This window comes from Solanum lycopersicum, chromosome 10 (genome assembly GCF_036512215.1).
Source record: "Solanum lycopersicum chromosome 10, SLM_r2.1".
NCBI classification, from domain to species: domain Eukaryota; kingdom Viridiplantae; phylum Streptophyta; class Magnoliopsida; order Solanales; family Solanaceae; genus Solanum; species Solanum lycopersicum.
In genome coordinates, this window is record NC_090809.1 from 58745067 (window position 1) to 58772727 (window position 27661).

The 27661-nt window shown below is 32.1% G+C and overlaps 3 protein-coding genes across 5 annotated transcripts; 2 read left to right on the forward strand and 1 right to left on the reverse strand.

The window, feature by feature from the left end:
• The first annotated feature begins 4313 nt into the window (after nt 1–4313).
• Nucleotides 4314–5271, forward strand: LOC101249775 (pectinesterase inhibitor 7-like). Its single transcript, XM_004249029.5, has one exon. The coding sequence runs from the start codon at nt 4515–4517 to the stop codon at nt 5145–5147; it is 633 nt and encodes a 210-aa protein (XP_004249077.1). The 5' UTR covers nt 4314–4514; the 3' UTR covers nt 5148–5271.
• Nucleotides 5272–6749: 1478 nt separating this feature from the next.
• On the reverse strand, nt 6750–11087 carry LOC101246683 (GDSL esterase/lipase WDL1). Of its 3 annotated transcripts, none has more exons than XM_069290123.1 (6): nt 10842–11087; nt 9992–10069; nt 9726–9866; nt 9559–9635; nt 9133–9270; nt 6750–7105 (listed from the first exon to the last, which is right to left on the reverse strand). In XM_069290123.1, exons 1-6 carry the CDS (start codon nt 10950–10952, stop codon nt 6892–6894), a joined length of 759 nt encoding a protein of 252 aa, XP_069146224.1. In that variant the 5' UTR covers nt 10953–11087; the 3' UTR covers nt 6750–6891. The 3 variants fall into 3 exon arrangements, with proteins under 3 accessions (XP_069146224.1, XP_069146225.1, XP_069146226.1); XM_069290125.1 differs by lacking the exon at nt 6750–7105 and adding an exon at nt 8780–8985 and having other exon boundaries at nt 10842–11018; XM_069290124.1 differs by lacking the exon at nt 9133–9270 and having other exon boundaries at nt 10842–11018.
• Nucleotides 11088–18905: 7818 nt separating this feature from the next.
• On the forward strand, nt 18906–24018 carry LOC101250064 (protein yippee-like). Its single transcript, XM_004249030.5, has 6 exons — nt 18906–19075; nt 19291–19406; nt 22891–22934; nt 23311–23419; nt 23517–23572; nt 23659–24018. The coding sequence occupies exons 2-6, from the start codon at nt 19311–19313 to the stop codon at nt 23735–23737; spliced, it is 384 nt and encodes a 127-aa protein (XP_004249078.1). The 5' UTR covers nt 18906–19075; nt 19291–19310; the 3' UTR covers nt 23738–24018.
• The last annotated feature ends 3643 nt before the right edge of the window (nt 24019–27661 follow it).

The following is a 27661-nucleotide window of genomic DNA, read 5'->3' on the forward strand; positions in this document are numbered from 1 at the left end:
ATGACTTCTTCGATCTTTTCAACTGAATCTAAAGGAGTTCACTTTAAGGGCCATTTCTATTCATAGCAAAGCCTTTGAAATCCGCTCTATTGTTCAAGTAAATCGTTATTGACTCCCTTTTTTAGGTGATAGATAGACTTTGCTATAAAAATCGATCAACAGAACATAATAAAATGTAATTATAACTAAACTAGAGCTTTCAAAATAGCTATATATTTTATCAAACACTTTAACTCTTAAATAATAATATAACACGAGACCTTTTTTTTAATTCCAAAATTAAGAACAGGCTAAAGCTAAATCAGAAAAACGAACAAAATTTGTATATCCAATATATGTGATTGATCCAGAATATTTTGTTTGTAATATGACTTCATGATGCTTATAAGTGTGAGTTGAGAAAATTGATGTGGAGCACTTTACTTAAGAAATCAGGATTAGGCATGGCCTGTGAAGAAAGATCTATGTAACATACTTGTAAGTTTATGTGTAAGTACGTATAATTTTACATTAAAATGTAGTGGTGGTTATTAATTTATTTTCCAACTAATTAATTAGGGAAAATTAAGCGGTAAAATAAATATATATTAGTAGTTAATTCGTTAATTTGTTAATTACTATTCGCAATTAATAATTCCAATCAGCCGCTTTTTTAGTTTGTATAATATAATTTGTATAACTTATTCGTTATTTCAAATTTATATCAATCATAAATACAAATCAATTTATACTAACCAGCTTGTACAAGTAGGAAAGAAAATAACTCAATTACATAGACATATCTGGGAATTATACAAAAAGAGGTATGCTATAGTAGCTTAAAGTAGAGTTACAATCCGTAAATATACAAAATATAGTTTAGGGGCCTAATTAAGTTTATTATAGTAACTATTTGCAAAATATCCTCAATTAATCAGGCATATTATATAAATACACCATTTAACTTGACCTCAAATGACTTCTATGCTTTTCAACTTTATGTGCGCATAAATGACTATTTAAATTTTGTATAAAGTTAAACAAATATACATATACATCATGCACGGAATAATATACTTAAAATATTGTGTAAAATATTGCGTATGATGCAAGTTATCACATAAAATATTAAGTAGAATATGTACACCTACTTGTTCAACTATATATTGAGTGTTAATCTGTATACACTTAAAATTAAAGTTGTTAAATAAGTCCAAATTAAAAAAGTGTGTTTACGTATTATAATATTGACATCATAATGTGGGGCGGTAGGATTGGGTCACCCCACTTCCGGCTAACTTATGTCATGTAGTTATTTCATATTAATTATATAGTAGTATTTCATTATTATTATTATTATTATTATTATTATTATTATTATTATTGTTATTGGTCCTATATATTTTTATACTTAGTATTATTGCATTTCGACCAAATATAAACAAGAAAACTCATTGCATGCGTACTTATCCCCCCACTAAACTGACATCTAACCACCGAAAGGACAAAAATACTATATATTTATTTGTTAAGATTCCATTCATGTCCTTAAAGTATTGGATTAAATTAATGACAAGAAGTTGGTTTTATTAAAGCTCAAATGATTTAATATTTTAGTAAATAAAAGAACTCGCTAGTAAATTATTTAACATGTGTTATTCAACTCCATTCGTATGAGCTTGCTTCCACTATCAAATTAAAAAAAAGTTTTTTATCAAAAATAACTTAAGTATCTCATAAAGATAAATATAACATATGTACATTAATTTTATTATTTTAATTTCAATTATGAATACATTAATTTTATTATTTTAATTTCAATTATGAAATTATACTGAAATTATTATTGTTATTATTTAATAGCATTTTAATTGTAGTTACTCATGCATGGTATATATACTCAATAGATAAAATAAAAACAATGATAATAGAACTTTCTCCACGTGTTAATTAATTACCAAATAGAAGCATTACAAATCCAATGAGAGCCACCAACATTAGCACTACCTGTATTATGATAGTATTCTAAAGTATACTTTACGATATGGAGATATTGCATAATTAGACATTTTCTATGATCATATATATTATTATTATTTGTTTTTTCAAAATTATACTTTTTTTTTGTTTCATTTTATATGCTATTTTTTGAATTTCGAGATCTAAATAAGTCTAATCTTGATCATAAATTTTTTAAACATTATGAATTATTAATTGTTGTGACTTATACTATCTTTTACGTAATTTACAAATATATAACTTTCATGCACAATTATCGGTCAAATTTAAACTGTTTGACTCTCGAAAAATGAAATGAGCCACATTATTTAGGACAAAGTATATATTTTATCATTAACTCGGAGTTTTCTATTATATATTGAGGAAGATATATCTAGATACATGTATTTTTTCTATCAAATACACTAAAATAGGGAGGGAGACGACGGCATTTGTTATGGTATGATTAGCATATATCTGGGAACTAGATACATAGGAGAAAGACTAGTAAGATATGAGGGAGGCGAGCCATATTTGTTTTGTATCTAAAACAAATTACACCTAATTTTGACCATATGTATCCTGGGATACATATATTAGTATATATATGGTATGATTAGCATGTATCTGGGAACTAGATACATAGGAGAAAGACTAGTAAGATATGAGGGAGGCGAGCCAAATTTGTTTTGTATCTAAAACAAATTACACCTAATTTTAACCATATGTATCCCGGGATACATGTATATGGACACACCAAAATCTGATAAAATTTGTAATATTTTAAACCGAATGTATCTATAAAATTAGCCATAAAGTAGTGAAATTTATACAAGTTTCCGTATTAATAATAAGCCAGAATCAAGTGCATAAATTAACTAATTTGCAAAATAGAAAATTGATAAAAATTACCTACTCTCAAGCTACCAAAAATATAATTATAATACTAATAAGATGAATTAAGGATAAGTCATAAAATTTGATTTTAGCTTTGTATAGGTAGGAGTAGGACATATTTAATCATACTCTAAAATTCCTGTCGCAAAAATGCTGAAAGCTCTTATTGGTGGTCAGAACATGCATCAACTTTTTTTTTTTTTTTGTCATCAAAAGGTCAAAATTAATCAATGTTTGGTAGTTATTACTAATGATATAATTAGGTGTCACATAAAGTAAAAGTCATTTGGTCCAAAAAAAATTATTGTAGGGCCATCCCATTAAGTGGCGCTAATTTAGGCAGCAAAAGAACTTGAAAGTTCAAAAGTAGTTTGTATAATACCCCACTTACAAGGAATTGGATCAAATAGGATTTTTGGAGTTTGAAAAATGGTGAAAATATTCAAAAGATGGGGAAGAAATTAAAGAAGAGTCATGTGTAAACTACACATTAAGACCAATTTATACTATTTAACTTCTTTTTTTCAATCTTTATTCATAAAATGATATACATAATTTACAAGATATTGTGGAATTTATTGGTAATCTCCGGTTAATTTATGTACGAAATAGCTTCTAATTAATTGATCTTTCATATAATTCATTGCACTTGCAATCCGTAGCTAAATAAAATTAGCATGATTATTTTTTTAATTTAACTATGAAAATTTATCTATGGCTAATTCTTTTACTTTCTTATAGTGGTAAAACTATTGAACAAATTGTGCGAATTTTCTTAATCTCTAGCTAACATGGCTCCCTTAATCTTTTTCCTTGTGGTTGATAATTAACTCATAACATTTTGACTTTTTAAATCTTCCCTCGTAAGTTGAAGATATGTAAAATATATTTAAAAAAATTATATTTTTTTGTGATCTAAAAACACAGGGCCTGTTTGGATGGGCTTAATAAAAGTAGCTTTAAAAAATATTTTTGAAAGTGCTGAAACTTATTTTTAAAATAAGCAATTATGCGTTTGGATAAAAGTGCTGAAGTTGCTATGCCAAACGTGAAAAGGGAAAAATAGAAGAAAGAGATGTTAGAGTTATGTGGGTTATTTGCAGATTGTATAAAAATATTATGGGCAAAAAAATAAAAATGTGGTAAACTTAGAACAACTTATAAGCTAAAAAAAAAAAACACCCCTACCTCAGCTTTTAACTTTTGACTTAAAATAATTTTTTTTTTAACTTAAAATAAGTTATTTTGAGTATTGCCAAACAGTTAAATAAGTCAAAACCCAACTTTTAAGTCAGTTTGACCAGCTTTTAAGCTGAGCCAAATAGACTCACTAAGAATTTACTAAAAACTAATTTATTTTTTCTAATAGACTAAAAGAAAAGTTAAAAGAGAAATTACGATAACTATAAGATCTTATCAATACTTTATAGATTGAAGAAGTAATTACTTTTCAACTTTTTGCATTGTTCAATAGTACTACCAGAATTAAAGGAGCATAATGAATATTCTTTTCAACAACAAAAATCATCACTCCACATTACAAATGGTTCTTAATTAGGACAAAAATGTCATTTCACCTCCAAACCAATTGCCCATATATTGCTACATTTTGTTGACAAATAAACTATAGTAGATAAACCATGAAAACTTCATGTACTCTTTGCATCCTCATCACCACCGTGCTCCTCCACCTCTTCCTTATCCCGGCCCCCTCCGCCGCCCTCCTCGACCCCACCACGGTGTCATCCGTTGACATCGTCCTCGATGACTCGGACTACATCCGTTCAAGTTGTAAAACTACTTTGTATCCGGATACCTGCTACCACTCACTAAATCACTACGCGACTGCGGTACAACAAGACCCCGGTCGCCTAGCACGTGTCGCTATTGGAGTAAGCCTAGCAAAAGCTAAGCGAATGTCAGCTTTTGTTTCCAACTTATCTCGCGAAGCTGACTATGGAGCGCAGCCACGTGCAGTGGCTGCGCTCCACGACTGCTTCTCCGTATTTGGAGATGCAGTCGATCAAATACGCGACTCGTTGAGACAAATGCGTACCCTCGGAGGCTCGAGCGAGTCGTTGAGGTTTCAAATGAGTAACGTTCAAACATGGATGAGTGCGGCTTTGAGCAATGAGGATACTTGTACTGATGGATTTGAAGATGTGAGTGATGATGAGCCATTGAAATTAGATGTTTGTAATCGTGCAGGGAAGGTCAAGGAGGTTACTAGTAATGCTTTGGCTTTTATAAATAGTTTTGCCAATAAGTTATGAATGTTTGATAAGACTACTTTTTACTGACCATGTTAAATTAGTTGTTGACAAGTTTAGGATGCACCAATCATATATCTATTACTATATCTCTCTATATATATACTACTCTCTCGCTCCGTTTCAATTTGATTGTCTGATTTTGATCTTATATAGAATTCAAAAAAGTAAATTTTATTGATATATAGGAATTGGTTCTTTGTTGTAGCAGCTTCTTCTATGAGACTTTTCGTGTAGTACTGAGAACACTTTGAGGATTCTGTCTTTGGATGTGGTCAAACTCGAAATGTTGGTTGACGTGTGTTGTATATAAGTAGTAATTTTTAATTTTTTTTCCAAAATCTTGTGATTTTAAATATAAATTACAATCAAAATATCCTTTAATCCTGTGATACTAATATTGATAAAATTGTTAGTTGACAAGTTGAAATTGAAGAGTTAGACAAAAGAGTAGGGCAAATTTTTTTTATTTTAAAAATATGAATAGTTAAAAAGAAAACTAAAATAAACGAATTGAAACGTAAGTATATATTAAAATCACAAAGACCTCTAGCGAAACGCTGCTCACTTTTTTAACGCTTGAAAAAATAGATTTTATACTAATAAATCTTAGCTGGTATTTAACTATTTTTCTAATATATAATCGGTTTTACCAAAAATAAAAATAAAAATCAACTATTTATCTCTGCATTTATTATCATTAAATTAAAGCAGCTTGCCATTTGCAATTATACTTGACAATATACGTTCAATTTGCAATTGCCTTAATTTCAATTTGGTGCTCACTGTAATCCATTCTCACATTGGCGTAAACCTTCGTATTGTTAGTTTGAGTAAACTATATTTCTTCTTCATTTTGATTTGTTTGTCCTGTTATTATTTTAATTCATTTTTAAAAAAGTATTTCTTATCCTTTTTAGTAATTGATTAATTCCAATTACACATTTAAGACTATAAAATTAAAATATATTTAATATATTCTTGCAAGTCATATAAAATATTGGGATAATGCATAAGTACCTCCTAAATCTATGTCCGAAATCTCAGAGACACACTTATATTATACTAAGGTCCTATTACCTCTCTGAACTTATTTTATTAATAATTTTCTACTCCTTTTCGGCCTACGTGGCACAATCTTGTGGGCCCAATGATGGTTGACTTTTTTTTTTCAAACTAGTGCCACGTAGGTCGAAAAAAGGATAGAAAATTACTTATAAAATAAGTTCAAGAGGGTAATAGAACCTTAGTATAGTATAAATGTGTCTCTGGAATTTCGGGCATAGATTGAAGGAATACTTGTACATTTTCCCTAAAATATTTGATCTCCTCATTTATACGAAATTTTGAGATTGTAGACCAGCTCATGTAATTTGGATTTACATTATCACATGCGAATTACATTTAAAACCTAACAAGACTTAACAAGAGTATCATGTTTGAGTCCACCTTGAAGTATTTTTTTTTAATTCAATCTCAAATACAAGTCGGTTTGACAAACTTGTTTTAAGATATTTAACGTTCTAAAAAAAACAAAAAATATTTATTAATCTATTTCAATTCACCCTACTAAGGTGGGACTGGCCCCTTGAATGATGGACAAAATGAGGAAAACGAGATTAAGATAGTTTAGACATGTAAAGAGAAAGTGTTAGAGGTGATTATACAGAATACAGAGACAGGTCAAAAAATTATTAGAGAAATTCCTATCTTGGCCGCCGACGAACATGACAGAACATTCATACTGTCAGATCCATTGGGCTTGCCAGTCCAAGTCCAAATCAGCAACATTAAGAGGAGTGTTACCATCAGTCCCAACAAAGATAGTAGGTGAACATTGTGCAAATTCATTTGGCAATGATTTCCAATGTAAATTTGGCTCCCAATCTGCTTCTTTCACAACCTTTAAGATTTCCTTAACCACAACTTTGCTTGCTTCTGCTGTTAAATGAATACCATCCCTTCACACCCAAATGTAACAAAATATCACAGTGAATTTGAACCTCAAGTGTATATATATAATGGAAAAAATAATTCAAAGTTGTAAGAAATCATGTCTAGTTGATTGGTAGTTAAATTCATATAGGTATAAGTTTTCCCATTTTTGAGTTAAAGTAGATTTTATAGTATTGATTTTATAGTATATAAATAGAGGTCTTGCTAGTTATTTTCACTAAATAAACACTACAATAAAAATAACTTTTAGCGGCATTAAATAATTGATATTAATAAAAAAATGCTAAAGCCTTTTACGACATTAGTTAAGTGTCATCAGAACAATGTCGCTAAAAGTTTTATGGACATATACAAAGAGTAACAACTACCGCTAAAAATACATATTTAGCGGCAATCAAAAATTAATTGCCGCTAATGATCATTTTTGTTGTAGTGACAATATTATCTTTCATTATTTGTTACCCCAACTTAAAATTAGAACCTTAAACCTCAAATTTCTATTTGAACAATTTTTTATTGTTGTTGATCCATTTGAATGATTACTGAATAAACTAAAATAGCTTACTCAATCTCAACGATTGCTTATTCATAGGCTATTATAAATAAGACAAGGTGCTATGATAAATTGGAAAAGGGCCTAAAATACCCTTAATGTATTGAAAATGGTATAAAATTACCCTACATCCACCTATTGGTTTCAAAATACCCTTCTCACCAACCTATTGGGTCCAAAATACCCTTGTCATTCACCTTTTGGTTCAAAATTAACCACTTATTTACAGTTTTATATTTAAACTATTTAAATATTTTTTTAAAATATGTGGCGCTCAACTATTTGTTATAATTTAACTTATTAGTATAATTTATAAATCAATCCACTACCCACCCCATTCCTAATTAAATCCCTCTAAGATAATGAACCCGTCACATTATTAATGCAAGCTACTACCATTTAAGTGTTTTCAAAAATTATAGAAGTAAATTATCATACATTCAAGTGGCTAAATAAAAATCACCGATAAACTTAAAAGTCTAACTATGTTCATCTTAATTATTCTTACGTCTCAATTATTAGGTAACTTTTTTTTCAAAATAATATATTAAAGTTTTAAAATAAATCTAAATATTTATAAAATTATATTTAAAAAAAGTGCATGAATTAATTCGGGATGTATTTCTTCTTTACCTTTAATCATAAATTTCTAATTCAATTTTGAAAGAAAGTGTCCTCCTAAATAAGCGGCTCAACCAAAATTTAGGCTTCGATTCGGACTCGAATAATTTTGAATGTCATTTTCAGAAATCTATAATTTCATCGTGTTTTATTAGTGTTTATGATGATTTTGATATTATAATTGAATTATTAATTGGGCGAGATTTAGTTAGTAATGAGTGGGTAGTGAGTTGGTTTATAAATTATATTAATAAATTATAATTATAATCAATAGTTGAACGTCAAGTATTGTAAAAAATATTTAAAGAGTTTAATTTTAAAACAATTAGAAAAGTGGTTAATTTTGAACCCAAAGGTGGATGATAAGGGTATTTTGGAGCCAATAGGTGGATGAAAAGGGCATTTTGAAGCCAATAGGTGGATGAAGAGTAATTTTGTACCATTTTTAATACCTTAAGGATATTTTAGGCCCTTGTCCGATGATAAATTGATAGACACGCTGCTCTTAGGAAGTAATATTAATACATCTCGGTTCGAGTTCAAGTGGTGGGATACCATCTTGGATAAATAAATCTTATGTATTAATTTTCTTAGAATATTTTTCGAAGACATCACTACAAAAAGGGTTTACATATGTGAGGGTGTAAAACTAAGTGATCCTTTATAAGGAAATGTTGCACATGAGTTAGGATTTAACAGCTTTTTTCTCACCTGTCCTCCGTAAAAATAATTTAATTAGAAAGTAGTTGAGAAGTCTTAAACGTAATTGGTAAAGTTATCTACATGAATTTAACTTTTTAATCAATTATTTACGACGAATTAATAATTGAAGCTTTAAATTAAGATAGAAAAACCTACGTGAAATGAGCAGATAACCAATCATTTCGATTTTGAAGTGCAGTCCAAAGATCAATCACCTTGATCCCCAACTCTTTGCACATTTTTATACAAGCTTCTGAATATATATGTGAGCTCTCATTTGAACGTCGAGAAATTCTGTTTCCCAAAATCAAACAACAATAGCAAGCCAAATATACGAATTATCGAACAAAAATCCTTTAAAATATGAGATTTTTGATGTAAAGTTTGTAAGAAATATTATTTCCGATAGATTGCCCTGTTAAGTCAAAAAAACTAGTATTTCTTTCACTTAAAAAAGATTAATGATCTACTTTCTTTTTTAGTTTAATGCATTTGACATAATTTTACCATAGGACTATCAGATTAAAAGTCTTATTTTATTTTCTTAAAATCCCATTTTTATTACATTTCAGTACGTCTTACCCGAACAACTTGATGATTTTTTCCTCGTTCACTGGCGGAGTACTAAGAACTATTATTCGAGTCTTTTCCGATAGGCTCTGCAAGCAATTTCGATAAAGCATTAGCGATTAATTTATTGTTTAGCTACAAAATTTATCGTGTTAATTGAGTAGTTTCAAAATGGATACCTTGATATGAAGTACAATGTTCTTCATGTTTTGTATATATTCAAGAAGAGGAACATGAGCATTTAGACCATTTGGATCAGGTTTCATCGAGTCATTTCCACCAAAGTATACGATAACAAGTGATGGTTGTATTGTTGCATCCTCAATTATATATGAACAAATAAATATGAATAGGCGTATCATTTTATATATATATTGATCCTTCGTATTAGAGTAAAAAATAAGAATTTAAATTTTATACACTGAACGACGGTTATAAGAAGTACCTTCGGAAATATTTGGTCCAAAACCAGTAGAGCCAGCCTAGTGTTCCAACCACCATATCCACGAAGCACTATATCTGCCTATAAAAAGCATAATCAACTTGATTTAAGATAATTTTAAAAAAAAGTATATTATTCACTTTTATATGTATATTTATATTTATTTTTATGAATTTTACTATTTAGGATCCAATTGATAAATCGCCGTCAGAATATATATATATATATATATATATATATATATATAATTGTGGATTGAGATTAGCTTCAATATCCTTTTAATTGAGTTCTACTTTCAAATATACTATTTATCATTTATCAAATATATAATATTTTTTGTTTTATAGTTTTGATCCGTAATTTGTTCTCCAAGCTTCGTTCAACTAAATATGCACATACTACATCCAATTGGGGTTACTTTTTGAGTGTTTACATCAAATTACATAATGTAATTATAAATTAGAGTAGAAATACATATCATTTAATTATAATTAAATGATGAAAAACACAATCTTGCATTCATTCCTTTGATATCAACATAGGAAGAAGCTAAGTAAGTAGTATTAACCCTAACTCTCCTCTCAATTAGATACTAAAAAACAAAACTTGGGATTAGGCATGACAGGACACAAACGGAAAGAAGCAGGACATGACAAGGCGAAGGAATGTTTAAAGAGACAAAGCGAGCCGATAAAACAGGTCAAAATTTTAACCGATCAAAAATTCCTATTCCGAATATATATTCTCAATAATCATTATCCTTACATGTTAACAAAATAAGAGATCAAAAACAAAAAACATATAGAAACATAGAACAACAAATTAAAGAAAGAGTAAGAGATAAATAGACTACCTTGCATGAGTATAGATCAGTGAGGATTGAACCCCAACCTTCATGGCTATAGCTAAATTGCACTATTGAGGATCCAAATAGAACAATTTGTGGTCTATTTGGTCCAACCATTTTTAATTTTTTTCTCTGCAATTATTTTCAACAAGACTTGTATAAATTATTAAATAGAAACAGACAACTTCAATTATTGCTTCTTTTAATAGTCTATTTGAGTTGACATATATTATAGTATAAATTATAGGAACCACATATTATAAATACAAAATGACCTTTTATCCCTTTTAGAATTGAAATTACTAAAAATCCCTTAAAATTCAAGGAAGCGGGATACATCCAAATAGCACGGGATACATAAGTCCTGATACATCATATTTTGCATCTGCTGCTATTAATTAGGAGTAATTACCATGATTTTTGTTATTTGTAACTGAAATCACGTAATTAATGCTATACAACTTGTGTAACTGATTAGTAAATTCAAATTTTAAATCAGATGATCTTCATAAATCAAAATTATTCTTGTAAAAGTTGATCTGCATACTAAGAAATAAAAAAAAAAGGTTTGAAGATGAATATCTCAATTCTGCTGCGGCATTCTGGAATTTGGGTAAGCGATGTTAATTATGAAGGTTACAAAGTTCATGGTATTGTTGTTGGCCATTCCATTTCATTTGTGAATCTGAAAACGTTGATTTTATCAGAGCTTGAGATCGACACTGTTACAAAGGATATTGAAATACGATACATTGTCGAGGCAAGCTCATGTCCATTGAAAATCAAAAACGACATGGGTGTGAAACTTTATTTCGAAGTTAAAAAGAATGCATCTGGAATCGGCATGTATCCGCTTTGTATTGATACAACTGATAAAATTTTATAAATAACTAGATTCAACAGTGGTGCGTTTTCAATGTAACAGTAATGCTATACGAGTTTGTTTGTGTATGTGAAGTATCATATACATGCATATTATTGAAAATATGTTATATGTTACATGTAGATTGTCTTTTTAGTTATTCAAGTGTACAAAAAAATTGACTTGTTCAATTGTTTACTATATAATTCGTGTATACAGCCTTATGAGTTATAAATTTGATATATTATATTCAACAGTGTTGGGTTTCAATGTAACAGTAATTAAAGATGAGTTTATTTATGTATATTATGTATCAGATACATTCATGTGATTGAAAATATATTATATTTTTCGTGTATACTCCCTTATGAGTTATTCTAGTGTCCCAAAACTTGACTTGTTCAAATGTGTACTACATGTTTCGTGTGTACTGCCTTATGAACTATAATTTTGATGTATTACATTCTAGTGGTGCTTTGCACTGTAATATTAATCTGTGATTAGTTTGTTTATGTATATGATGTATCATATACATTCGTATAATTCAAGTTGCTAAATATGTAACTGCAATATTTGTACATGTATGTATTATAACTTATGTATCATATACATCATTTTTATAAAGTGAAAAATACTTAAAACTCAAACAATAATGTATCATACACATTAGATCTTAAGTGTCATATACTTCATTTTGTAAATTAACTGTCAAAAATATTTAAACTAAAACAATAAAATTTTGTACCTTAACGTTATAAAGCAACAACTGTGTCTAAAATAATAACTTGAAAACACATAACATTAATAACTAACAAACTATTGTAATACCAATAAGCTTTTAAAAAAACACAAAAGATAATTGTCTTCAACACAAAACAACATAAAAACTTGTTCATCCTGTCTCAGCTAATTACTAATCTATGTTAACAATGTCATCTTCAGTTGGTGTTGTGAATTACCATCTCCAGATTTACACTCTTCCATAATATTTGTAAACTCACACGATGAAGAGAAAGAAGGAGACTAAAATGTTTGCCCTTAAAAAACTTAGAAAATCTGGTTAGAAAGAAGGAGACTCCTACAAAATATCAAATAGATATGGCTGCAAATTTGTACTTGAATTCAAATTTTGTTAAACTGCAAACGTGTGGAATGGGGAATTCAAATTAGACAATTATACACCTAAAACGTAGGGAAATAAAAAAAGAATAAAAAATAATATGGTAAATTTTAATTGGGGCTGTTAATGGGGAAGTGGGTAGCTTGAAAATAGGATTTTGTTTTAGTAAAGTAAAACTTGCCAATTGGGTGAAAAAAGGGTGGAAAATCCTTATGTATCTTTCATATTTTTTTAATTGGGGGGAATAAGGGATTTTTGAAATTTTTATAATAAGTAGGGATAAATGGTTATTAAGATAATTAAAGGAGTGTAGTTAAGTAATTTTTCCTATATTATATTCTCTAACTTCGTATTGTGAATTCCACATCACTATTTTTTATGTCTATTTTGTATTACAATAACCCGCAAGAGATTCGATTCTATAACCTTTTAATAAATTTATTTTTAGTCTATATATTTTTTATAAAATAAATTCATATAAGAAATCTGAAAAAAAAATTAAAAAAATTGTTGTTCAATTTATAATTGAGCAGAACATCATTTTTATTATTAAATGACGGGAAACTTAAGTAAATATACTACAAATAAAAAATATTTATCATTTATAAAAATAATATTTTTTTTTCACTTTATCACTTTTAATGCATTTATAATACACTTTTAATTCATATTACAAAAAATAATTTATTATTCACATATAATACAATTTTTATTGATGAATAATACATTTGTCACACATTTTAATATACTTATAATACAAGTGTATGAACTTCTTACCAAACAAACATAATATATTTTTAAAAATAGTTATAATACATATATATTGCATACTTAATTCACTTTTAATACATATTATAGATTTAATATAGTATTGCTATAAATGATAATAAATAAAAAATATTGCTAAAATTAATAATTATTTGTTAAAAGACATTCATCCAAGTAATTATTCCTTAAATCATTAATACCCAAAATTGGGCCAATTTTCAGCCCAAGAATACAAACGCAGCCCAATTTCTCAATCCTACATTCCAAATCGACCCAGCCCACATCAAAAGAACTCCAACCGCAATATCAACTTCCCAACGGTCGCAAAAGGAATTTGAATTCCAAATTTCTCCGATTCACCGGAAATTCCCCCTAATTCTTCTTATCAGTTTTAAAGATTGGAGACAGTAGAAAAAAAGGAGGAAGAATATATATATATATATATATATATATATATATATATATATATATATATATATATATATAGAATCGTTAAGCAAACAAGCGATTGATATTCATATAGTTCCGTCGAAATTGGCAAGAAATCGCTGTTGTCTCCTGTTCGGTTGGTCAGTTTTGCTGCTCCAATAAAGGTAATATCGCCTCCCCTTGTATTCCATTTGAATTTGGTGTTTTATGGGTTCAATATTTGGTAAAAGTTCTGCTATTAAGAACCGTTGGTTTCTTTTGTTGTACTCTTTTGCTTCAGCTTCGTTTTTCTTGTGAATTTTTTGACTATAAGAATGATAAAGTTCTTTTGGGATTATGTGTTGGTAGTTACATTCGTTGGCTCCATTGTTTGTCTAAAGCATGCTGAATTTTCGTTTAATTAGCTGAATCTTGGTATTCATTTTCATGTTAATGTGCTTCCTCACAATCTCAGGTATGTTATAATTTAATTTCATGTTGGTTTAGTAAACAGTCTTTTCATGTGTCCTTTTATTTATCGATCATATAGGTCTGTCTGATGAGTTTGAATGCTATTAGATACCATATATCTTCGATTTTTATTGAGGTCCAAGGATGGGAGAAATTGGGGGGGGGGGGGTAGGCTAGGGTAGGGGTCCTTAGGGCATGCGACTCGAGTTACGGGGTTGGGGGTAGGGTAGGGTAATTGGGGGGAACGGTGTAGGGTATGGTATGGTAGGGGCCTCGGGGCACGGCGCCTCGAGGTTCGGGGATGGGGGGAAATTTAGGGGGGGGTATGGTAAGGTATGGTAGGGGGCCTTGAGGCAGAACGCCTCGAGGTCCGAGGATGGGGGGAAATTAGGGAAGGGTAGGCTAGGGTAGGGGTCCTCGGAGCATGGCGACTCAAGGTACGAATGTGGGGGGTTGGGGGGTTGGGGTTAGGGTAGGGGTCTTAGAGGCACGACGCCTCGAGGTCCGAGGAGGGTAAGAATCCTCGAGGTCCGGGAGGGGGGGGGGTTGGGTAGTGTAGGGGTTCTCGGGGCACGGCGTCTCGAGGTTCAAGAATGGGGGGGGGGGAGAGGTTGGATAGGGTAGGGGTCCTCGAGGCACGGTGCCTCAAGATTCGAGGGGGAGGGGGCGTTGTGTAGGGTAGAGGTCCTCGGGGCACGGCGCCTCGACGTCTGATGGGGGGTAGTAGGGGTCCTTGGGGCACAGCGCCTTGAGGTCAAGGGGTTTGGGTAGGGTAGGAGTCCTCGGGGCACGGCGCCTCAAGGTCTGGGGGTGGATTAAAGGAGGGTTGGGTAGTATAGGGGTTCTCGGGGCACGGCGTCTCGAGGTTCGAGAATGGGGGGGAGAGGTTGGATAGGGTAGGGGTCCTCGAGGCACGGTGCCTCGAGGTACGATGGGGGGTAGTAGGGGTCCTCGGGGCACGGCGCCTCGAGGTACGATGGGGGGTAGTAGGGGTCCTCGGGGCACGGCGCCTCGATGTCCGATGGGGGGTAGTAGGGGTCCTCGGGGCACGGCGCCTTGAGGTCCAGAGGGTTGGGTAGGGCAGGAGTCCTCGGGGCACGACTCCTCAAGGTCTGGGGGTGGATTAAAGGGGGAAGGTAGGGTAGGGTAGGGGGCCTCGGGGCACGACCTCGAGTTCCAGGGGTAGGGGGAATGGAGGGGGAGGTAGGGTAGGGTAGGAGTCCTCGGGGCACGACACCTTGAGGTTCAGGAGTGGGGGGAATTAGAGTAGGCTAGGGTATGGTAGGGGGCCTCGGGGCACGGTGCCTCGAGGTCCAGGGATGGAGGGAAATTGGGGAGGGGGAAGGGGAGGGGAGGATTTGGTAGGGGGCCTCGGGGCACGGCGCCTCGAGGTCCGGGGATGGGGGGAAATTAGGGGGAGGGAAGGGTAGGGTAAGGTAGGGGGCCTCGGGGCACGACTTCTCGAGGTCGAAGGATAAGGTAAATCGGGAGGGGGGTGGTAGGCTAGGGTAGGGGTCCTCGGGGCACGATGACTCGTGGTGTGGGGGGTTGGGGTGTAGGGTAGGGAGCTTGGGGGCACGGTGCCTCGAAGTCCGGGGATGGGGGGAATTGGGAAGGGGGAGGGGGTAGGGTAGCGAGGTTCGGAGATGGGAAAAAATTGGAGGGGGGGGGTAGGCTAGGTTAGGGGTCCTCGCGGCACGACGACTCGAGGTCCAGGGGTGGGTGGTTGGAGGGTAGGGTAGGGGTCCTAGAGACACGGTGCCTCGAGGTCCGAGGGGGGTTAGAAGGGGTAGGGATAGGGTAGGGGTCCTCAAGGCACGACGCCTCGAGGTCCAGGGAGAGGGGGGTTTGAGTAGGGTAGGGGTCCTTAATCAATGTACAAATCTTATTTAAATCACAATTTTTTGTATTTTACTTTGTTATATACAAAACTCCTTGAGGAATTTGTGTATATACAAGTACTATCTGCATATTTTTATTTATACATATACAACTTTATATAATAATTACTTTACAATTTTGTACAAATTAAACAATTTATATTCAATTTATTTACATTTATATATAAACTTTATATACATTTAAAAGTTTAGTTTTACGGAAACAAGTTTGTATGGTCTTTTTGTCGCAATAGAATTCCTTTTTGAGAAAATATTTGATTTTAAATGTTTAGCTTAAATCATGAGATTACGTAAAATGTTTGTTACTGTATTTAGGGCTACTGTTATTATTTAATGGAAAAGTAAAATATAGTACAAATTTTAAAAAAAAATATTTTATACAAATTAAAAGCTACATAACAAACTAAACTATACCCATAATGTTATTTCATAAATTCAGTTTGTCATATATAAATTTTTTACATACATCTATTCTTATATTTTAAATTTTAAATTTGAAATTAGTTAATATTATAACTATTAAATATTTACTTATTTCCCACGGATAACAACTCCTAATATTTTTTCATTTTAATGCAAAAACATACTAATACAAATACATATAAAGGTTCAAATTCATTAGGTGGGTATGCACAAGCATCAAAAATAGTTGTGGAAAATTATATCTAACACCGTTTTTCTCTAATTTCGTCCAATTTACTTCAAGATTTAAAAAGTTATATGATTAAGCGTAGACATCTGTTAAGCAAAAGAAAAATAATAAATTAACACTTTGTTTTTGATAAATCTATTAGGTTTAGGGTAAAGCTAAGAACCAAAATTAAATCTAACACCGATTTTCTCTAATTTCGTCAACAAAATTTACTTCAAGATTTAAAAAGTTATACACTTAAGCGTAGACATATGTTAAGCAAAAGAAAAATAATAAATTAACACTTTGTTTTTGATAAATCCGTAAGGTTTAGGGTAAAGCTAAGAACCAAAATTAAATCTAACACCGATTTTCTCTAATTTCGTCAACAAAATTTACTTCAAGATTTAAAAAGTTATATGATTAAGCGTAGACATCTGTTAAGCAAAAGAAAAATAATAAATTAACACTTTGTTTTTGATAAATCTATTAGGTTTAGGGTAAAGCTAAGAACCAAAATTAAATCTAACACCGATTTTCTCTAATTTCGTCAACAAAATTTACTTCAAGATTTAAAAAGTTATACACTTAAGCGTAGACATTTGTTAAGCAAAAGAAAAATAATAAATTAACACTTTGTTTTTGATAAATCCGTTAGGTTTAGGGTAAAGCTAAGAACCAAAATAAATACATGTTATTATATATTAAAGATTCTTTCAATCAAGTGAACTATACTAAAGGCCATAATAGAAAATTACGGTATAAAGGACTAATTTGATCATTTTCTCCCATTTGACTAGACAATTTTTTCTCTTAAAAAAAGGAAGACTTTTGAAGTTTGTGGTGAAAAAATAAATTTCAAAAATTTGTATCGGTTATATATCATTTCATTAAGGCTAAATAAAAATTTAAAAGTTAAATTGATTGTAAATATAAAAGCATGGTATTCTTTTTCTGAACAAATTAGAAAGGAAAATATGTTTATAGATTAATACAAAAAATTATGAGATTAATTACGAAAATTCCACCTTTTAGATTACTTATTACCATTATCCTTATAAGTTTACAAATTTTCAAGATCCCTCATTTTCGCGCATTACATTAATGTATCTCGCGCATCAAATTAGTGTATCATGTATAAAATGTATCTCGCGCATCAGATTAGTGTATCATGTATAAAATGTATCTCGCGCATCAGATTAGTGTATTATGTATAAAATGTATCTCGCGCATCAGATTAGTGTATCTCGCACATTAGATTAGCGTATTTTGTGCATCAAATTAGTGTATCATGTATAAAATGTACATCAGATTAATGTAGCATGTTTAAAATGTAATGTAAATCTTACTCAACAATTAATATATCTCGCACATTAGATTAATGTATCAGCGCTTATATTATTGCATCCGTTTTAATTTTTTTTTTTGTAATTATAAACTTTCAAGTGATCAATTGATTTTGCCTTTAAAATGATTTATGTAATTTGCCAAAAAATTATAAATATTAAGCCCATTCTAATATGTAACTAGCATAAATATAAAAGATGGAGAGATATACTCCCCGTATATTAAAAAAAAGGATAGTCACTCAAAAATAATTTAATTACGCTCCATAGTTATAATATGCTAATTATAATTTCTAACGACATGTTTAGGGAGGAGAGTGACTAGCAAGATTGAAGAGGGAGAAGAGAGGCGAGAGAGAGGGGATAGAGAGAGGTGAATTGTATATGTATAATGGTTAAATAATTGTATATTATACATATATATTTGTATATTTTGACGAGCAAAATTGAGAGAGGGAGGAGAAAAATAATCGAAAGAAGACAAAAATTTGTATCTTTCGCATCTCGATTGTATAACTCACAGATACATTTATGTAATTCACATATTTTTATATAATTAAATAATATAAAGTTCAAAATTATACAAAATAAAATAAACTTAAAATAACAAATTTACCCAAATGCGACACCTGCAACAAAATCCCCAAGTTTAATTTCGGCGAGTTTCTGAAAATACAGATTTTTCGCCTATAAATGTAACGAACACACGCTAAAGATTACTATTTTTTCTCTGGTGAGCTCATCGTCTCGGTTCAGTTTTTATTTTTTTCCTTGATTCGTCTGTAATTATATATGATTTTATGAAATGGGTCTGGGTATTTTGTACGATTCTTCGAAATGCAACTTTGGATCCATTATCTTGTTTCTATTGATTTTTAATTTGTGATGAAACAGTGAATTTTTGTGGTCGAATTAAGGGTATAATAATTTTGATCGGTTTATTTGAAGGTACATAGCAAGTTGAGAAAATGGGTAGGCTTTTTGTGTTAACTCTTGAAGGACGCATCTACAAATGCAAACACTGTCAAACCCATTTTGCTTTGGCTGATCACATTATTTCTAAGGTTGGTTTTCCCCCTTTCTCTATTTTGGTTGTACTGTGCGGCGCTCTCAATAGGATTTTTTGTCAGGCTTGAATTCGAGAAATCTGGTTAGGGTGGTGGGATCCCAATCATGATTGTGTTATGAATCGGCTGAACTTGAAATGTTACAAGTTTGATGCTTTATTGGAGATGTAATACCATTTGTATGTTACTATTTTTTATTGTATGTTGATATTAATGATGCTTGTAAGGAAAGTGATCTGATCAGAGTGGAACGAATACGTAGGATGCATTGTTGATTGATTTATCATTAGTGTCAATATTGTTTCTTCGTAAAATGTTGTTGTTCTGATACTATGGCTTCAATTCCAGTCTAGTGCAAGTTCCTTACTGATATATATAACTATGTGATATTAAAACCGTATTGCAAATGGAGAAAGAAAGAACTTTTTTTTATCTAGTATAGCTCAAAAGAAAAAAAAAGAACAGGAAAAAATTTCTCTGCCTTGGGAGTTAGGACAGATCGGGATACACAGGGTGCGACCCATGCTCTGGATGAGCTTGTTTGAGATTCAAGGCCAGAAACTCCACATGACCTCTACAGAGCTTTATGTCTGGGGAGTGGTGGGGCGGGAGTGTTAGGTGTGGGAGACTATATTAGTAGTTGCAGTTATTCCTTCGTCTCTTTACAGTTTCCACTCTGCAGGGTTGCTTGATTTTGTAATATGCTGATTATTTCTCCCCCTACCTTGGTTGTTGAATGTCCATTCTCATGTTTTTCTAGAGAAGTATTATGATATTGCATCCCAACAAACGTTTGAATAACACACAGATGTACTTGGCGGGATATTTTTGTATTTATCTTGTAGCCTGTGTAATTAATTTCTCTCTGTCCTGTTTTAAAGTGGATATATTCTGGTTGTTGAATAATCAACCTTTTGGTTTTGTTCCTGAATATCATTTCTACTTTTCTTTTACAAGTGGCAAATAGCTGATTTAAGACTTGACTAGCTATGCTATTTATAAGTTCAAGAATAAAGCTGATGATCACATTATATTTTTAGCTAACTACCATCTGAAATTTTTGTCGATTACTCCCTCCATTTCTTAACTAAATTTTTTGGGACATAGATATTACATTTCCTACCGATGTATCAATTGGCAAATTATGTAGGAATTCAAACGGAACCTTGAAAAGGTATTAGAGAGTATAGGTTTTAGGAGAAGAAGTAAGACAGAATAAATGTACTATAAATTTAGTTCCTATAAGTCGCACAAAGGGAAGGTGAAGTGAGATTAACTAGGAATTTGCTTCCTAAATGCAGATAGTTCAAAAATCAAGGCCAGTCTTTGAGGAGAATGTCTAAAGGCAAGTCCTAATAAAGGGTGTATCACCAACAAAGTCATATGCAAATGAATGTTGGGCTTCAAAAATATATTCAAAATGGCTTATGATAGATATATAGTATTATACAAGATTGGAACAGATTAGAAATGATTACATCATATTGAGGAAACAAGTGGCATTCGTAGACGATAAAATAAGACAAGGTCACTTTGAGATGGTTTGACCATGTTGTACTTAAACTTCCCAATACGCTGATCAACAGGTGTGATATCATAATGATTGAAGGTTCTAAAAACAGACAAGGTAGTATAAAAATTGCAAGCTGCCTAATTGTCTCCAAAGACCCAAAATCCCATAGAATCAATGTTCTTGTTAACACCCGAACAAACTGAAGGAAATGATCCATAAAAATATCAATTAGTTTTGATAAAGGCCTATTTACATTACATACACGAGGTTCGGTGTTTGCTACGAGTCTTTTTGGTTTGGTTGAATAAGTGTATGTCAATGTAGGAAATAAATGTAACATTTATAAAGCTTATAATTTAGGGAACTACTAAGTTTTCTTTAGTATGTTAGTATTTGAATGAAATAAGCTCCAAAAATGAGGAATGGATATAAAGGATTCATACGGTCGACCCAACTAACTTGGGATTGAGGTACAGTTGATAGAGTTATGGTGTTTTTTTACCGACATGTTTAGTATTATATCAATTAAGCAAAAGTGGAATCTTTAATCCAATTCAGAAAAAATAAAGGTTTGGAATTCTATGATATATCAGCCTTTGGTTGGAAAATGAACCAATTTCTGATTTTAATCATCACAAGAATATGGTTATTTCTTATCTATTGATTTTCAGTGGAGTCTGGACATGGAATCCTGTTTGCTCAAAATTATGAATGTCGATTTAGTAGGATTGTGGGAATGTGTTGGCCTTAGAAGGGTTCACTATGAAATGGATCTCACCAGTTTAATCATTAGGTTGGCTTTACATGGCTTATCTCTCTCATAATCTGGACTCTGAAGCAAGGTTTATGTGGCTTGCAGTAGATAGTTACCCAGTGCACAAACCGCTGGGCATAGCCTAGTTCTCTTAGCATAAGGCTTCTACAGAGCTTTCTTATCTATAAATCAGTTAAGTAGTAGATCACCACAAATTGTTGGGTTCTCATTTGTGTCTTTTTTCTCAAAACCTTGACTTTAAGCACTGACATACTGATGCTTCACAATGACAGAAGTCCACTTTGGGTCTTGATGTTGAATTTTTTATGGCACTAGTTGCCATTGTATTTCACATGATACTGCCACATAACCATTCACCCATCCTGTATCAATGGAAGAGTGGTCTGAATTTAATGCTGGATAATTTCTGTAGTATATCCAAGTCATTCTAATACTCAATATCCCTATGTATTAACAGTGAAACTTTGTTATTCTAGCCACGGAAGACAAAATTATGTAAAACATCAGCTGTTTGATATTGTTAGGCAACACGTAACAACCAAAAACAAGTAACTGATCATACTTCTTATACTGAAAATCAATGGTACCTGATGGATCTATGATTCTTGTTTACAAGTTGTGTTTGTAGGTAGTTATTTGATTTTTTTCATCTTGAAGGTTCGCCTTCAATCTTAATGTGTTGGTTCCATTTTTCTATGACGAAGTTTGGATAACTTTCCATTTGTTGTTATCAGTTTTATATAAGGCCCACCAGCATTTCTTGTCCTTAAGCCTAACCGTTTCAACCATTTCAATCTTTTTCTATCTTATTCCAATCTATGTGAGTATTCAACTCGCTAGGTTATTTGGAATATAAATGAAGTTGGGCACTTTCTACTGGGTATACCCTTGAAGAGACCACCTTGAACCAACATGTCCAATGTATTGCTATCTTATTTCTAACTGTGTCGATAGGACTTACTAGGTTATTTCGAATACGAATGAAGTTAAGTCACTTCTAATTGCTATTCCCTTGAAGAAAGCTTTACGGACGCTATTAGTAGTTCTTACTGGTATTATTCCTGGTCTTCTGGATTATGTTGTCTTTATGGTACTAACTGCAAACTGGCTGGAAAACACATTACACTTACATGAGTTCTGATATTTTTGCTTTACATAAATGTATTCTAATGAGCTTGTAAGTTTTCTTACAGTCATTCCACTGCAGTCATGGGAGAGCTTACCTCTTTGATAAAGTGTAAGTGTTCTTTGACTTGTGAAGCTCAAAATTACCTGTCATTTTATATGGAATGCTTTCACCTTCATTAGTGGAGGAAAACTTTAAAGCTATCAGTGATTAAATCTGGCAGTGAATGTTTGAATTATATCAGATCGTGCATCTCCACATTCTCTAATAACTTAATTTTTTGTTGCAATTACTTGAACTACTACCAACATAATCTACTTGAGGTCGCAACAGTCTTTGTAGTGGTGTTATGCATCAGAGTAAGATTCACATTTCTCAGATCTATATTGGGGATAGGCATAGTAGACAGAGTCATTACATGCAATGCTTTATGCTTTACACTTGCAATATTGTGTTTTATGTGTTGCTCCTTTTTTGTGCATTGCAGCGTGAACGTAACAGTTGGAGCAAAAGAAGATCGGATGATGATGACCGGAATGCACACTGTTGTTGACATATTCTGTGTGGGGTGTGGCTCAATTGTGGGCTGGAAATATGTGAGCTTTCTCTTCACCAAAGATCTGATTTTTATCTCTCTTTTTCTGATCTTTAGTTACTCTGATATTCTTACGTCAACTCTCAACTAATTCCCAGGAAGCTGCACATGACAAGACTCAAAAGTACAAGGAAGGGAAATTCATTCTTGAGAGGTATCTAGTGTGCTTTCGCGTTTTAATGTGGCATCATGGTATTCCAAGAGTCTAACTATCCTGTATTTTGTACTATTAATCTATAGGTTTAAGGTTGCGGGTCCAGATGGAAGCCTCTATACAGTAAGCCATGATGATGAGCTTGGAAGCGATGATGAACCTTAACTAGCCATCCTACCATATCATTACTCATCCCTTTAGTCAAATCTCGCTTTTCAACTGTACATACTCTAATTTCCTCCCCTGTTGGCATAAGCAACCTCGATTTTCATATTCTAACCTGTAATAGCCAAGTTTTACAGGATACTCTTAGAACGGTCATCCTTTTCGTCCTAGACAATTCGAATTGGAAAATTAGCTCTTATACTTGTTTTGACAGAAGTGAAGTATTCAGTAGTAGGTTGGTTCAAGCAACCAGAAAGTGTAATTTCAGTATTTTGACTGAAGTTTTTGCCTGATCTTGATCACACTGCCAACCACATTTAGGTACATAAATTGTCGGCGGACACGCGGTCTCTTAGGTCACATCTGTAACTGCCTTGTACCCAGCTGTTACCAAGGAGGTCCTCTGGACTCATATTGCTGTAAAAGATGGAGGTTAGTAAGTAGCCAAACTGGTGTAGAAGAGGAACCCAAGAAATATAAGTAATGGTAAAAGTGGAGAAGCATTTGATAGTTGATACCATGTCAAATATATGGTTAATGTGAGTACCCTATAAGAAATGAAAAAAAGAGAGTATTAATTATTTATTGTGTGATATTTCTGTGAACATTACCACATGGGACTTGCGCATCTTCATTCAGTGATGAACAAAATGACCCAACTTTGGATTCATAACATATATCTACTCAAATCTAGCTGTGTACAGAGATTCAGTGATGAACAAAATGACCCAACTTTGGATTCACAACATATATTTACTCAAATCTAGTTGTGTACATAGATTCAAGTTTTATTTGCACGAAAAATAAACAATTCAAAGGTGTTAATGGTACGATTAAAAAACAAGTTATTTATGTATTAATGTTCATAAAACTTAATACGATGGTTGATAGGTAGATAAGAAAAGAGTTATTTTTGTGTAAAATTAATATGATATTTGGTATACAGTTTAAAAATTCACACTACTAATATACATGTATAAAGTATGAGGGAATCTATGTATTATTTTATGCAGGATTAACCTTACTCAGTGTTTACATCAAACCAATGAATGTACGACACATATTGAGACATACACAACTTTCACTTATCAAGATTAATTAATAAAAAAGTTATTTACTATTAAATTACATAACCACGATAAGTTATACTTAACTAAGTGATTACTTTTTTGTATTATAAAAAAACAACACCTGGCATTAAGTGATTGGTTTTTGTACTAATTAATTAATAGTTTACTTATAAAATAAAGATACGCGGAAATTGACAAATATTCCATACGTCTTAGGTAGCTGACCACTTCCTCAAACATTTAAGTTAAGAGTATTATATGTATTTATCAAAAGTAGGACAAAACTGAGAGTCAGTAGTATAAAAAATGATGAATTTATAATATTACAGTCAATTTTATATATTTTAACGCGATTACTTATTATTATTAGATGTGGCCTTGATTTTGACCTTTAATTTTGCTTTCATTAGTGCACGTCTCTTTCTCCTAAAGTCACCACAAAAGACTTCTTATAATTTTCTTAAAAATCAAATTAAAAGAGGGATTAGAACATATAGTTCAATGATATATTCTTACGGTAGAGTTCTAGATGAAGGGTGGTGATTAAACTATTTTAATAATAATAATCAGTTGTAAGGTGTAATCGGATGCTTCACAATATTTTATTATGAACGTATAAAAATGAGATGGTTTGAGCATCATACAGAGTATTAGACGCACCGACATTCTAATGAGGAGGTGAAATATGTTGGATATTGTGGGTAAACAGAGGGGTAGGGATAAGCCTAAAAAGTGTTGAAGAGATATGATTAGACATAAAATGACACAAGTTCATATTATCGAGAACGTATTAGGATAGAAGGCTAGAAGAGGTAGATGTTGTCTAACCGTGTTGAAGTTTACTTCCTGACTAATCGTGGCCGTATTTTGTTTATTGCATTTCAGTTATCACATTATTTTGTTGTTGTTACTATTTCTCTCTTATGCTTTGTCCATTGTATTCGTCTTTTTTTTATAGGAGTTTGTTATACTTGAGCCGAGGGTTTTTCGAAGCAACGTCTCTACCTTGCTCTATGAGGTACTGACTGACAAGGTCAGCGTATACTTTACTCTCCACAAACCTCACTTGGTGAGATTTCACTGGGTATGATATTATTATATAAAAATAATCTCCAACTTATATATATAATATAATTTTTGAAAAAAAATGTTTAACCGATCACTTTACCACATATAATATTATTGAAATTTCCGACAATAAATTTTTGCCACCAACATGTTCTGATTGATATTTTCTATTAATGATATAATTATATGAAGAGAATAATAGTGAAAGTTTGTAAATAAATTAAAGAATGCGGTAAGTCAAGTAAAATCAACCCAACTGATATTAGAAATTTTGAGACACATTTTTATGGAATGTTAAGAATAAGAAAATAAAATAAATATTCTTTAAAGATATGTAGAAAAAAGTGACTCAGTCAAAATTTCTCCATTTAGAATGTTATATTTTCTTTAATAGAAATGGAATTAAACGGGTGTTCATACTTAGACTTGTTCCTAATTAATTTGTTTAGTTCTTTAATTGATCTTCCTCATTTCTGTACGTTGAAAAATGTTATAAGTACTAGCCACTAATTAGTCATAATTTAAAGTAGATCAATGTATGAGAAAATCATATAGTATCTTCTTAATTACTTAATTAATTAATTAATTAACTAATCCTGTTGAATATGTCTCCAAATGGACAGTCAGATAGTTAATTTGTTGGGTTTGAAATATTGTATCATTAATTTGAATTTCATGGTCTCTTTCTAAGTGTTGTAGGTCAAATAGTAGGTTCTTTTTTCTCAAAAAATGAAGTGAATTTTTTTGACAATTTTCTTTTTTCCAAAAAAGAAAGGTAATTTGAAAACTTTGAATTTTTTCCTTTTCAAGTTTTGAGAAGTTTGTGTGTCAACGCGTATAGGTGGAAAAGTGCACAAATATCGAGTATTTGTATCTGAAATTTGGTATGATTTGCTAAGGTTAATTTCTAATATTTATAGTGTAAGTTAAACATTAATTAAAACTTTAATCATGTGTGTTTGAAGTACGATTAAATATTCTTAAACAAAAGTTTTTCCTGAAATTTGGTCATACATGAGTGAGGTGCATGTAAAGCAGGTTATAATTTTGTAACGACCTGGTAGTCGTTTTGAGCAGTAGAGTTTATTTTTGGTAGTAACTGTCTGGGTCGACGGATCCCACGACGGATCGTCATGGGCACGACGGACCGTCGATGGGGTCTCGTTCCAAAACACTTAGATTCTGAAAATTTGGATACTGAGAACAACTCTCTGAACTTCGCGACGACATGGCAGGACGGACCGTCGTGGGCACGACGGACCGTCACAGGCCCTTTGGTGACATTCAGTCTTTGAATTTTGTGACGGAAGCAGCAGGACGGACCGTCGCAGGCACGACGGGCTGTCACAGGCTGCGTAACCCTGACTGGGTCGAATTTCTGTTAAATATTTTTAAGGGGCGTTTTGGACTATTCTTGCTTATAGTTATAAAGTTAGTGGTTTAATGTTAATAATTCAATTACTTGGGGGTTAAAGGAGACAACCTTGGAATAAATAGTGGGTTACTTTTACCATCTTTTCTACTTAATTATATGGTAATTAGGGTAAAAAAAAGGGGTTTGAATAAGGAAAAAATAGAAAGAACAGAAGAGGAAGAGAGAACGAGCGAGAGAAAGAGAAGAACACAGCTTTGGGAAAGTAGATTGCTTGATCACGATTCTTCGGTGGAGGTAGGTTATGGTTTATGCTATTTCATAGTAAACTCTTAATAGCGAATGATATGTATTGGGTAGTATTGTAAAGTCTTCTATATGCTTAATTGTGTGCTTGCATGATGTGATTATGTA

Excerpts from the sequence above, each read along its gene's own strand:
- LOC101249775 (XM_004249029.5), top strand. The coding sequence starts at position 4,515 with ATGAAAACTTCATGTACTCTTTGCATCCTCATCACCACCGTGCTCCTC.
- LOC101250064 (XM_004249030.5), top strand. The coding sequence starts at position 19,311 with ATGGGTAGGCTTTTTGTGTTAACTCTTGAAGGACGCATCTACAAATGC. Across the intron at positions 19,407-22,890 it reads CTGATCACATTATTTCTAAG|TCATTCCACTGCAGTCATGG; the intron begins GTTGGTTTTCCC and ends GTTTTCTTACAG. Across the intron at positions 23,573-23,658 it reads GGGAAATTCATTCTTGAGAG|GTTTAAGGTTGCGGGTCCAG; the intron begins GTATCTAGTGTG and ends ATTAATCTATAG.
- LOC101246683 (XM_069290123.1), bottom strand. The coding sequence starts at position 10,952 with ATGGTTGGACCAAATAGACCACAAATTGTTCTATTTGGATCCTCAATA. Across the intron at positions 10,070-10,841 it reads CTGATCTATACTCATGCAAG|GCAGATATAGTGCTTCGTGG; the intron begins GTAGTCTATTTA and ends TGCTTTTTATAG. Across the intron at positions 9,636-9,725 it reads ACATTGTACTTCATATCAAG|AGCCTATCGGAAAAGACTCG; the intron begins GTATCCATTTTG and ends AATTGCTTGCAG.